Source organism: Pomacea canaliculata, linkage group LG10, assembly GCF_003073045.1.
Source record: "Pomacea canaliculata isolate SZHN2017 linkage group LG10, ASM307304v1, whole genome shotgun sequence".
NCBI classification, from domain to species: Eukaryota; Metazoa; Mollusca; class Gastropoda; order Architaenioglossa; family Ampullariidae; genus Pomacea; species Pomacea canaliculata.
This window is the reverse complement of record NC_037599.1, coordinates 68,693-81,459: the sequence shown is the minus strand read 5'-3', so window position 1 is coordinate 81,459 and position 12,767 is coordinate 68,693. Positions and strand designations below refer to the sequence as shown.

Genomic DNA, 12,767 nt, shown 5'->3' with positions numbered 1-12,767 from the left:
GGCGAAAGCTTTACATAAGTTATAGGTGGTGAAGGATATAATGACGTACCGCAAATAGTATACATGTATGATAAAGAGTGCTGTATTACAATATATGGTGTTAGGCTTATTATACATGTTCCATATCTTAAGATTTCAAGTAAGAAAAAAAAACTGGAGACCCCTTTTACATAACAGGTAAGATTAAGAAGAGGACATAACCATTTTGTCAAACCCTATCAGGTGGGGTTCAAGAGAATTCAGTGTTGTCAGAACACAAAAGCATGAGAGATATCGCACTAATTATTTCAGATGAAATTGCAGCAGAATGCAGGAAGTATTTGTATGTATGACTGTCACGACGCCGCCGGTGCCTATCGTTTTTCGCTCTCTCCAACTCACCAGCGGGTCGGACAATTGCGCGTTCTTTCGTTCCAATTAAAGAATGATTCGCCTGTACGAGTCTGTCTGTTTACTGATCAAAATTACCAACCAAAAAAAATAGATCCTAACTATAAAAGCAAAACGGTCTCTAACACCACAGTTTTTCCTTCAATCTCCACTTCTACAAAGTACAACGAACAGCTCACACACTATAAACTCACTGTCTTGGCAGTCGTTTCTCCTTTCACATTAGTACATTCGGTCTCTGATTAGCAAATCGCATTGTCTTGGCAAATGCGTTCACGTCTCCCTTTCCGCTCTCTTTTCCTTCTTCTTCCACTCGCTAACGTTCTTCCTCTTCTATCTACTCTCTAAAGTCCTCTTCTTCTCTCTATTCTCCAGCGTCCTTCTTCTAAAAATGCCCTCTATCGTCCTTCTGCTTCCATATCCCTTCTAACGTCTCTCCCGCTTACCTCACTATTTCTTTTTGACGTCACTATACATCATTTGTCACGTTCTATTTAGAGAACGTCCATCATTCGCACGCTTTCATATACACACGCCTAGTCCTAGCACTCTGACTAGATCCATGACAATGACTTACCAGGTCTTTGACTTATTTGATAGTAGCACTATCTACAGCTTTAACAGAGACCAAGACAGTATTTGTAAGACTTACCAGGTATTCGGCTCGTTTGATAGTAGCACTGTCAATAGCTTTGGCAGAGATCTTGTTGAGTGGGATGATGGTGTAGCGTCGTCGAAGTTCTCCCTTTTGTAGAAGCTTCTTGCCAGTCATTTCTGTGTCTACCACAATGTTGTATAGCTGCAAAGAGCAATCTTGCTAAAGCTATCACTGTTCTCACAGTCAAATACTCTGAAAAGAGCCATATATTTTTGATTGCTATACTTAAGAAGCAAAGTCACATATATTATTTTATTGTCATCCCTTTCAACTGTGAAGCATGATGATATACTGTCATGCTTTATGGCTGCAGTTATAACTACAAATAGTACACTGTGAAAGTCGACGCAAACACTGTTCTACAGCAACTACTATTCTAACAAGAAGAGCAAATCAACAGTTTACAATTAGTGCACCTTTCACAGGTGCACTCAGAAAAAAGTTATTGAGCTTATAGCCAGAGAATGATTATACCCAAAGCTTGGGGCATCAAACATCTGCCAGCACACACACCTATATACTGTTATAAAGCAATATAGCCAAATCATAAATCATACCATGTCTATAAAGATATGGCAATATCATAGTATTCTTACCTTGCCCCCAGCAGCCACTTCTAAAGCAGTAGCATACTTCATATCCTTGACTTGAACTAGCTTGCACACAAGCCCATGAACTTTACTTCTGTCAAAGTTCTTCTCAGGGTCACGGTATTCAAACAACAATTGGGGAAATCTGGCAACATCCAGGTGCATACATTTAATCTAAATAAAGTTACTGTTAACCTTAACCCTAACATGCAGGTACATGTCAGGGTTAGTTTTAACATACTGACAATGTGCTATTATGTCTTTTATCACCAAAGAATGTTAATAATTGGTATATTGAGCATAAATTCTAGTATAACACATTAATTTTCCACAAATTTTTAAACTTTTAGCAACTATTTTTAGCTGTCCTCTTTTCATATTTTTCAAAAATAGGTGAATTTCATGTGTATCTCGGTGATTATATCTGTCAAATCAAGGCTATATTTCAAATGTATATTCCCAACCTAACAAACAAGTACCCATTCAAGTAAAGTATATCAAAAACATGGGTATATCCACTTTCCATAGGATACTCTATATTTCTGACACATGGCTATATTCACCTTCTATAGGATAATCTATATTTCAGACATAAAATTTGCATTCATGCACTTTGTATAAGTAGTGGTGGAGAAAGAGAGTGTCTGCAAAAGACTGAAACCTAAATTTTATTTATCTAGTTTTAGAGTTATATGCTGCAGAAACAGTTACTTCCAGCTCCAAATGATAATTTTTGTGCAGTGTTTGACCAATAAATTTGTAATAAATAAACTGTGCAAGACTAAAGAATAACTTAAAACAGGCAGACCTGTTTATCCTGGGAATGGCCAAATGACCCATTGACAGAATCATATAATCCCCAAGAAAACCGTGTACTATTTCTAGTGAAATGACCTATTGACACAGAACCATACAATCTCAGTGAAAACCCTTTACTCTTTAGAGAAATGGCTGACTAACAAAGAACTATAACCCCTAAGAAACCAGGTATTCTTTAGAGTGAAATTGCCTATTAACATATAAGCATTTCCCCCAATTTCACAGGTTTATCTTTATGCTTTATGTATAACAGAATACGATGCAAAATCTTATAAAGATCTACCCAACTGGTATGGTATTGCCCTCAAAAGACTCCTTTCATATCACTTACTAATGCCTCGAGCATAAAAATGCAAGGGGAAACATGAATTTTGAGAAATGAAATAAAAACAATTTTCTCGTCTGTTCAAATCTTCATCCGAGCCCAAAGCTGTGTGTGACAGTACCAGTGTAATCCTGGCTGAACACAGCATGGCTGATACAAGTTGCCCAAAAGATATAGAATTTTTGTGTCTCAGCCTGTCAGGGACAAGGGTTATTACCCCCTGTGTTATGGTGAGCATGAGTTGTCACCCTTGGTTGTATGAATGGGGAGGAATGACAGTTATGTCTCAGAGTGAGATAAAGTGTTCACATGAGTTCCGGCTATTTTTGGTGAACTGAGTTTTGGCATTCCCAAAGAAGACGTCTAAGGAGTGAGATGCAGAGAAGACTTGCTGTGTGAGGGAATGAATGTAATTCCTTGCCGAGCCAAGGTATTGAACATGTTATTCTTTTTATTACCACTAATGTACTATGGTAGCTGCAGGTGAAAGAGGAGTGTTAAGTTTAATTAGAAATGTGAGACTGTAAATAATGGATTTTGTGTTTAAAAAAAAAAAAAAGATTTTATGTGCATTTAAATAGAATATTCATTAAGTCATGAGAATTGAAGGGATTATGTGGGGTGGGTGGGTTTGACAGCTGAGAGATAACCCTGTCTACGGACCATAACCTCCAGGGAAACCCAAGTGTTTGCACCCCTATAGTGAACATAGCATGCATCTACAGAATATCAATGATCTTTGACTACTGGCCGTCTATGTATCAGCCCCACCAACTAAAGGGGGGGGGGGGGGGGAAACATGGAAGACTTGGAGTCACCTGTGTAGCATTGCCGTGGAATAATGATGTCACTTCCATAGCAGGATGTGTCCCTCAGCAACTCTTGTAGTGGTGGGTTACCAGGTTTAGTTTAGTTCTTGTTAAGCCTTGAGGAGCATAGGGAGGCAACAGCATCTTGCCAGCGGACCAGGTTTTGGGCAGCCCCCTTCATCCCCTGACACCTGTTCAGCTTGGTGGATCGACAAAGTGTGCAAGCCACCATACCACTACAAGGTAAGTTGCACCAACTGGTGGTGGTTGGTTACCATGTACCTGAATATCGTCGGTGAAGGGGAATTATGGAGGCTCAGCCTTTCCCTGGCAACATGGATTACCATAGGACAACCGAGTTGTGTGTAGCAGTTGTTTCTTTCAAGGGAGACAATTCTTGTGGTTTTGGGTGTGTTGTCATGGAGTGGATGGTGTTGAAAGTAAGTGTAAATTTTCTTTGTCTACTACCTGCTTATTGGAGACATTCATCAGGGAACTTGGTCTGGGTCGCAATTTAAATGTCTGAGAAAAACTCTTTAAGAATTGGATGGCGAGGTGGCTGTAATAGTCAGATGCTTTTTGAAGTCACGATGGGTAAGTGACCTTGGTATTGAAGTATTTTATGGCTCTTTGTTTATGAGAATAATATAGGCCCCTAGCATATTTATACTTTAACATGTGGATAATTGCAGTTCCCTGTAGGAGTGTTCGTGTAATATTTTGTTGATTCCCACAAAGAGATAAGCCCAAACCCCATCAATTGAACAAATGAGAAGCCCAAAGACAGGTCTTTGTGTTTGTAGAATGAAAGAATGTGTGCGGACACAGTGTGTGCATGTATGTGACATCAGCTGGGAGAGTGTGATCGTGATGCACCCATACTGAATACTGAAGATTTCCAGGAATTAATATGGTTAACCAGGGCTTCTGTTAAGGCTAAATTCTTTGGGGTCCCAGGGACCCCTTCGTCAGATTTTTAAGGGGTCCCTGTTCTTCGCCCAAATTTGAATGGGACCCCTTTGACGAAAATTGAAGGGGTCCCTCGAACTTTTAATGCGTACTGTACACAATTTTTTGCGTAAGCAGAAGCCCTGGCTAACCCATAAGGGTGAATGGGGGGTGGTGGAAATGGTGTTTTACACCAAGCCAGCAACTAAGGCTATATCAGGGCAAGGCAACCAACTCTGTAAATAGATGCCACATGCAGAGAAAGAACAGCATGTCTGAGACGAGAGCTGAACCCTTGACAGCCAACCCTCACTGTATTGGTGACAGATGCTAGCTGTTGTGCCAACGGACTGCCCATAAGGGTGAACAGGTCTGAATACTGAGCTTACTTCCAAATGCTTTATAAATTCAATTATTATTATAAAGGGAGAACATACTTAGCTTCTAAGGTATTCAGCTTCTCTTTGAGAGCTTGAACATCACAGGTCAGCTGATGTTGTAGTGCAACCAGCTGCTCATGATTCTCTTTATCATAGCCCAGGTTCTTCATGTCTTCCTGAAATCCAGAACATTGCAGTCACAAACTAAAATGTCTCCCAGAGTGCCAGTCCCTGCTCCAACAATCCTTGGGTTGGGCTCAGTATAAGGGGATTATTCCTCCTAACAATGTAAGTAACTCTCCTGCTACCTTAGTTCATGAAATACAAGCCTCCACCAATCACAGGCTGGGCTGAGTATAAGACACTATTTTCCCATAAAATCTGAATAACTTACCCTCCCCTCTCCTGACCTTTTGATACCACGCCACTGCACAACATGATGTAGGGGAAAAAACCTCACTCTGACAACACAAATCTCCATACATATGGTCATACACCACAGGTACTACTAAAATGTGTGCAAAAATATATGTATAACCTGAAACTGAATAACCGACTAGTATGACAAAATATCAATGCTTCACACAAGCAGATTCACCATGTCTTGAGTTATCACACTTGGAAGGGAGAACCCAACCCTCTCCTTTCATTGTCTTCACCTCCCCTAATAAATCAGGTATTCATTTCTGCTTGACAGCCTTTTAAACAAAATGGAGGCAGGCAAGAAGCAAGCATGATTAACCATGCTTAGTAGAGTATTAAGATAAATCAAGTTTGGTATGCCTCTAGGTCTCTGGTTGCTAGTGATCAGTCGGTTTTACTGTGACTGAAAGTGTATTGGTGGGGAGAATAGCTCCTACATCATAATGTACCTCTTTGCCTTACTCCTAACAACAGTCCACACAATGCTAGTCCTTTGTCACACTATCCATCCCCCCTATTTCTGCTTATTGCTACTTCCCTACTCATCTTCCTTTGAAAAATCATGATGCTCAGACCTTTTACTTGGTTCCTCTTTGCGTTTTCTGTATATGTCTTTATATATCATCAGTACTGCTGTTTATCCTTCCGCCGTTCATGTTATTTATTTGTTCTTCTGCCCCTATGTTGTCCATGTCTTGTATGCTTCTTAGGAGTGCGAGTTTGGGCTATACAATCTTGCATTTATATGGTAACATTTAAAGAAATACCATTTTTGGTGGTAAATTTTTTTCCCCCCCGAGTCACTCTCCACCATCACCTCACCAACCACGTTTCGCAAAAGACTGAAGACCCATCTGTTTCTTTCAAACCAGTCTTACACAACCACGAAACACTTCTGTCTATATTTTTTACTTTCCTGGTGTTTTATATATTTGTTCGCTTTACTTTTTCTTCTTTTGTTTTCTCTGCGCAATGAGCATTCTTCTGAATGGATACCTGCGCATTACAAATCGATTCATCATCATCATCATCATACTTACAAGATAACATGACTATATAGAGACCACCCTCTAACTACCTCAAAATCCAGCTGTCCAAACCCATGCAACACAGTAGGACTGAATTCAGCTCAGCTCCCTCTCATCCCCACTTGTCACACCAGTGAGTGCTCTACTCCAGTTTTTGCCTGGACTGAGTCTGGAGCTGACCGTGGGGAGGCAGGAGGGAGCTAGCTATCATGTCATCTGGTAAGTACTCCAAGAAAGAAATTTTATCACCGAAAATGGTATTTTTTCTTCTTATTGTACCAGATGACATGACTATATGGAGAATAACTAACAGGTGGGGGGAGTGGCAGTCCACTCTGTAAGAACATTTACTGTCTACTCTAGGTCAGTGGTTCTCAAAGTGCGGTCCGCGGGCATAAGTCAGGTGGTCTGCGGCTGACAGTCGTCATATGTCAGCAAAGTGATGTTTAAAGTGATGCATTCCTCGCATTAACATTTACTTAGAAAGAACGAGGTAGTTTTATGTCATCTTATTATAATACTACTGTCACAAAAGGACATTTAGTTTTGAATTGTAATGAAACAAATGTGGCAATTTAAATTGGAAATTCATAGTACAGAGTGATTTTTAGGCCTTGGTGGTCCGCCATATTTTCTACTTAAGTAAAGTGGTCCGCGGTCCGAAATACTTTGAGAACAACTGCTCTAGGTGAACACCAAGCAAAAAGACACACCCCAAATCCAGCTGGGCTGTAGATTGAGTTATGTGAAGCTGTCTATGGACCTGCCAAACAGGCTGTCGTATCTACTCCTTGCTGTGCTGCCAATATGGGCTGCAAGATTCTGCAGGTAGAATCTAGTGAATGTTGTGTGAGAACACCAGCCTATAGCCAAAATAATCTTTTAGAGCTGCATTTCCTGAAGGGTGGACTAGTGGCAACAGCTCAAGCCTCAAATGCTCCATCCCAAACTAGAGAAGCTACCGGACAGCACTGCATATGCCCCCTGAATGACTGCTTGATGTAGACTGCAATAGATTGCACTGAGATGTCAGTCTTTCCATTTCACACTGGTAAGAACTGACGATTTGTTTATGTCTAACGCCATGCAAGCAACTATGTCACGGCAACAAAAGTAATCTTGCGTTGCCATAGGGAACGAACGTAGGCCGAGAAGAAAGGTTTATAGTCTGATGATACCAGCGACTGTAATTTGCCAGGAGACTAACATACAGTCTTGACAGCCTGGTCTGCTCGAACATTGACTGAGATACCAGCATGACCAGGACCCCAAATCAAAACAATGTCTTTATTCATATGAATGTGTTTCATGAGTTGTATGAAACTGGACTATAAGAGGGTGATCAAAATCATTGGAAAGAAGAGTTTGTAGCGAAGAAGAGTCTGAAATAATGAAAAAGGTGTGCTCCGAAGATGGTGAACTTGCTGCAAGGCTAGCAAGATGCTTGAAGTTCTGCAGTGAAAATAGAACAGCCATCCATCAGTCAAACTGAAGCAGCCGTTGCGGTTGGCAGGACGGAATTGCTGCCACAGCAACAGGGCCACCACTTGGGACTTTGGACCCATCTTTAAAGACAGAACAGAATCCAGGGCAGTCAGAAAGGAGTTTCTGAAAGCATTGGAGAAAAATGAGGTTGCTAGTGTACCCTTTATTAAAGGCTGTAAGATCAAGATGAATCTCTGGAACAGGAAGGTCAAAGGAGCTGTAGTATAGAGAGAGGCTCTACCTGTTGAATGTCTATCTACTCTGGCAGCTTGTAGATGAGGTGCAACATGGAGTGGAATAATGGCTTTTGCTCTTCGTATGAATGGCAAAGATTTTAGATTTTAAACGAGGAGTGGCATACGACCCCGGAAGCCAAGGCAGTGAAGGTCCAACAGAATACCTTGCTCTCAGGTAGTGTCGTACGCCTTCTCCAAATCAAAAAACACCTAAAACATGTTTTGCTGACAAACGCATCCCTGACAAAAGTTTCAAAACAGATCAAATTTCCAGAGTGCTGCGGCATTTTCTGAAGCCACACTGCAAGTTGGAGATTAAGAAGAAGCAGGGGATTACAGGATGGAGAAGGCGACAGTAAACATCCATCCCCTGCTCGCAAGAGAAGCAAAGCGATTAGAGATAGAGATTGATGGTTTTGCTGTGGTAGTCCCAGATGTTTCTGCTGAGTAGTGAGTTTTGTCTGGCAATTTTGGTTTTGTTTTTATGTTCTTGTCGGTCTGCGGTGCGGGTATTCTTGTTCTTTGATGATTTTGTGCTGTGTGTGCTTGCTTCAGTGCAGTGTTTCTGACTGGTGAAGGGGATGCTTGGACTGTGATGCTTGTGTGCTAGATGCTTGTGTGGTTTGAGATTTTTGTGAAGTCTGGGTGCACCACAACTTGCAGGACGAGAGGCACAGGGACCTCAGAAGAGGGGGGGGGGGGGGAAATTGGTGTTTTACGCCGTGTCAGCAACTAAGGCTATATTACGGCAAGCAGCCAGCCCTATAAACAGATGCCAGGTGCAGAGGAAAGAACAGCATGCCCGAGATTGAGAAATGAACGGGGCGGCCAACCTTCATGTATTGGTGACAAGCACTAACCGTTTACGCCACCAGACTGCTCGGGATCTCAGAAGAGACCCAAGTCATGTTTAACTGGATAGATATAGAGGTTGACGGTCATCTTGCAATGTCTGCCAAGTAGGAAATAGAGCTTACAGTAGAAGATGCTCCTGAGGAGCCACTCACTATACGATGGCGAGCATCGGCGTAAGAGACGCCAGATTTCGCAAGCATGAGCTGAATGGGCCTCTTCCTTCCACTTCGTGCAGTCTCTAGAAGAAGTGATGTGAGACCTGTCCAATCTGCACATTTGGCGCTTTGAAAACAGGGCTTGGGACATGAAAGACACTAGCTCCATGACCATAACACTGACAGTTGAAGTAGCGCAACAGTGAGGGTATAAACAGAGAGACTTTGACTCGCAAATACCCAACCTGAATAAAGTCAGTATTTGGGGCAAACAGAAAGCCAAGAAAAGTGTATTTGTGGAAATAGATTTCCCGTCCTTCTTCAGGATGACTCTCTCCAGGGTTAGGAATATGACCCCCTGGGATGCCAGTTCTGATATGATGTCAAGGTCTGGCATTCCGGAAAGGTCAACAAATAACCCCCCTTTGAAGAGTTGAGGGAACGATGAGGAGTTACAACGAAGTGATTTCTCTCCCATTGGCGCAGGGCTTCAGAAGCTTTCTGATTTGCGCACTGGATGAGAAATTGTCCAGAATGCAGACATTTAACAGCAGAAAAGTTTGTAGAGATGTTTTTAAAACCTTTTGCTATTGCAAAAGGGGAGAGGGATGAGAGCTGCACTACAAGAAAATGGGGACAGGCCTCATCAACATTATTTCTCACGCAATGTCTTGCCTCATCCTCACTATCTGAAAATTCTTCCTCTCTGGTGCATTTTCCTAGGTTTACATTTTTTTTTGGTGCCATGATATAAAGGATTCAGTTGTTCCTTATGCTCCCCACCCACCACAGAGTCCAACAAGGGGATACCACCGAGTGTTACCACAGGCATTTTCAGCAGGGTCGCACCAGGGATACACAACATATATACTCTGGCCTTTTTAGGATGAAGACCAGATTGACCCCAGCCACAGCCTTCTAGCAAAGCTAGGGCAATATTTTTCAAAATTTTGAAGGACTGCCTAAATTTTGAAGTAAGTCAGCTATGTTAATCACAGGTTATCATCAGTTGTAAATGAATGCTGAAAAATGAACAGCCAATATACTAACTGTGTTTAGCTGTGTCCTGAGAGTCTTTGGTCAACTTTGTGACTTTTGGTATTCAGTGCAAATAAGTTAAAAAAAAGTGTATTTGTAGAAATAGATTTCCCCATCCTTCTTCAGGTTGAGTCTCAGCACCACTGTGACCCCCTGGGATGCCAGTTCTGATTTGATGTCAAGTTTTACACCCAGGCAAGTCAGGGTAACAAATGATCCCCTTGAAAAGTTGAGGGATCAACGAGGAGTTACTTTATATGGGTAGGTCTATGAACTATTTTACCGTTCCATCAGCACAGGCCTAAGAAGCTTTCTGATTTGCGCACTGGACGAGGAATTGTCCAGAGAGCAGATGTTTAACAGCAGAAAGTTCATAGAGATGTTTTTACTGTTGCAAAAGTGGAGAAGGATGAGAGTGGCTGGGCCGGCTCTGCTCCCTCTACCACAAGAAAACAGGCCAGGCCCATCAACATTCTTTCTCATGCAGTCTCTCATGTCATCCTTACTATCTGATGATTCTTCCTCTCTTATGCATTTTACTAGGTTTGGTTTTTTTTTTGTTTTTTTGTTTTTTGGTGCCATGATATAAAAGATTCGGTTCATTCTTTACGCTCCTCACCCACCACAGAGTCCAACAAGATGATGCGACCGAGCAGTACCACTTATGGCATTTCCAGCAGGGTCACACCAGGGATACATAAGGAATATACTCTGGCCTTCTGAGTATGAAGACCATATTGACCCCAGCTGCAGCCTTCTATCAAAGCTAGGGCAATGCACAACAAACCAGTTGATTGGTGTGGGCAACACCAACCTCCCGTCTAAGAGAAGTCCGAGCCAAAGAGGTGTCTAGGTATGATGGGCCCCAACCCATCAGGGACCTCAACCTCCAGGATTCCATCCTCCTCTGACACGGGTCACCCTAAATGGCAAACTAAAGGAGGCTACAGAGAAAAAATGACACCAAAAGAAAGGCATGATGGGAAACAAGACAGGAGAAAGACCAGTGCAGACAGAAGATAGGAAGAAGAAAACTGACTGACAGGGATATGTAAGTAGAAGAAGAATATAAATGACAGAGCTAGGTAAGGGAGAAAAAGGAATAGCATAAGGAAAAGGGTGAGCCAGTTTAGTCACCCAGCCAAAGAAATGCTGGGTGTTCACTCCAGGTATGAGAAGCCAGGCCCACTTGGCTGTGGGCAGTCTGGTGGTGCAAACGGTTAGTGCCTGTCACCAATACAGCGAAGCTTGGCTGTCCTGGGTGAGGTGTTAAGCCAAGCCACCACAGTGTGGCCTGAACAGAACATTGCTTATGAAAGAAACAGAAAGCAATGCCAGCTTGCGACATGTTGTGTAGCACAGCTCAATACAGACTTTACTTTTAATTTGGTACACACCAGCACATACAACACTGCTTATAAGCACAATAACATTTCTTTTCAACAAGTTTCATTATACACCACTGGGCGCCATATAGTCCTCGGCAGAGGGGGCACAAGAAACACGCTCTTGCATAACCATCCTGCCTGGTCCCTCCACTTTTCTTTCACCCAGGGCAGTGCAGTATTTTAGCTATCAAGTCTTACCTTTACTACTCTAAAGATAACAGCATTTAACAAGCAAAGCGTAAACCTTCCTGCTGTGGTTGATCTCTGCCCACCTGCATGCAACCTTGTCCTCGGTAGAAGAAGCAGCAAACTTCTCATGGAAAAGATAAGGAAGCCAGGCAGTCAGTACTGCAAACATGCTAAATAGCAAGAGACATCACACTTCAGAGGCCTCACACGTCACATCAAATGAAACGAGGTAGCTGACACACATCTTAACTGCGTTGAGCCGGTTAAAAACTGAAGTAAATGGCTCACTGGCATGAAGGTGGGATGGGAGAGGCTGAGCTGAATTCAGGTTCTACAGTGTTGCACAGTTTGGACAAGCTAGATTTGTGGTAGCTAAAGAGTGATCTCCATATTGTCATGTCATCTGGTACAGTACAAAGAAGAAATGCCAGGTATTGAAAGCCATTCAAACATGATAGAAAGATGTGGACTATTCATTCAGGTACATATCAAGACACATACTCCATTTGTGCCAAGATTCTGTGTGAGCGCATTATGTGTGTTCATATTTTTCTTGTAATCCTGGTATTTTTTCAAACTCAGCTTCCTTCTTCTTCAGCTCCTGTTCTGCATGCTTCAGTCTGTAACACGAAGAGATTTGTGAGTTGCGTGAAAGTTCTGGGTGGATGTAGTGTAGTGACGATGGGCATGCTAAAACAATTATATTTCTTTCTACAGACGAGCACATTCAGTCAGCAAATTCCTATGTAATGTAACATAGCACCTAATAGACTATTACAACAAAGAGAACTCGGGTAATTAGGAAAGTAAAATTAAAAGTAGAACAGAAAAAAAAAACATTTCAACTGAACCCCTTACAAAGTTATCATGGAAATGACTAACTATTTAACTAAACCCTTAACTAATCTCTCACTGATTAACTCACAGTTGAACCCCTTTTTGTTCTACCTCTATAACTCTGTTCATCTGCATGCATGAATCCTAACCAGTATCTTAACCAATAATACAAACTTGACATATTGAAATTATATTTCATAGTAAATCCTTTTTC

At 41.9% G+C, this 12,767-nt stretch overlaps 1 protein-coding gene across 1 annotated transcript in view; it reads right to left on the bottom strand.

Moving 5' to 3' along the window:
* LOC112573921 (structural maintenance of chromosomes protein 2-like) overlaps positions 1–12,767 on the bottom strand; it is a 54,661-nt gene that overhangs the window by 19,033 nt on the left and 22,861 nt on the right. Inside the window, 5 exon segments of the mRNA XM_025254622.1 lie at positions 1,043–1,189; positions 1,645–1,783; positions 4,977–5,097; positions 12,219–12,240; positions 12,243–12,336. Coding sequence (XP_025110407.1) covers positions 1,043–1,189; positions 1,645–1,783; positions 4,977–5,097; positions 12,219–12,240; positions 12,243–12,336 — 523 coding nt within the window.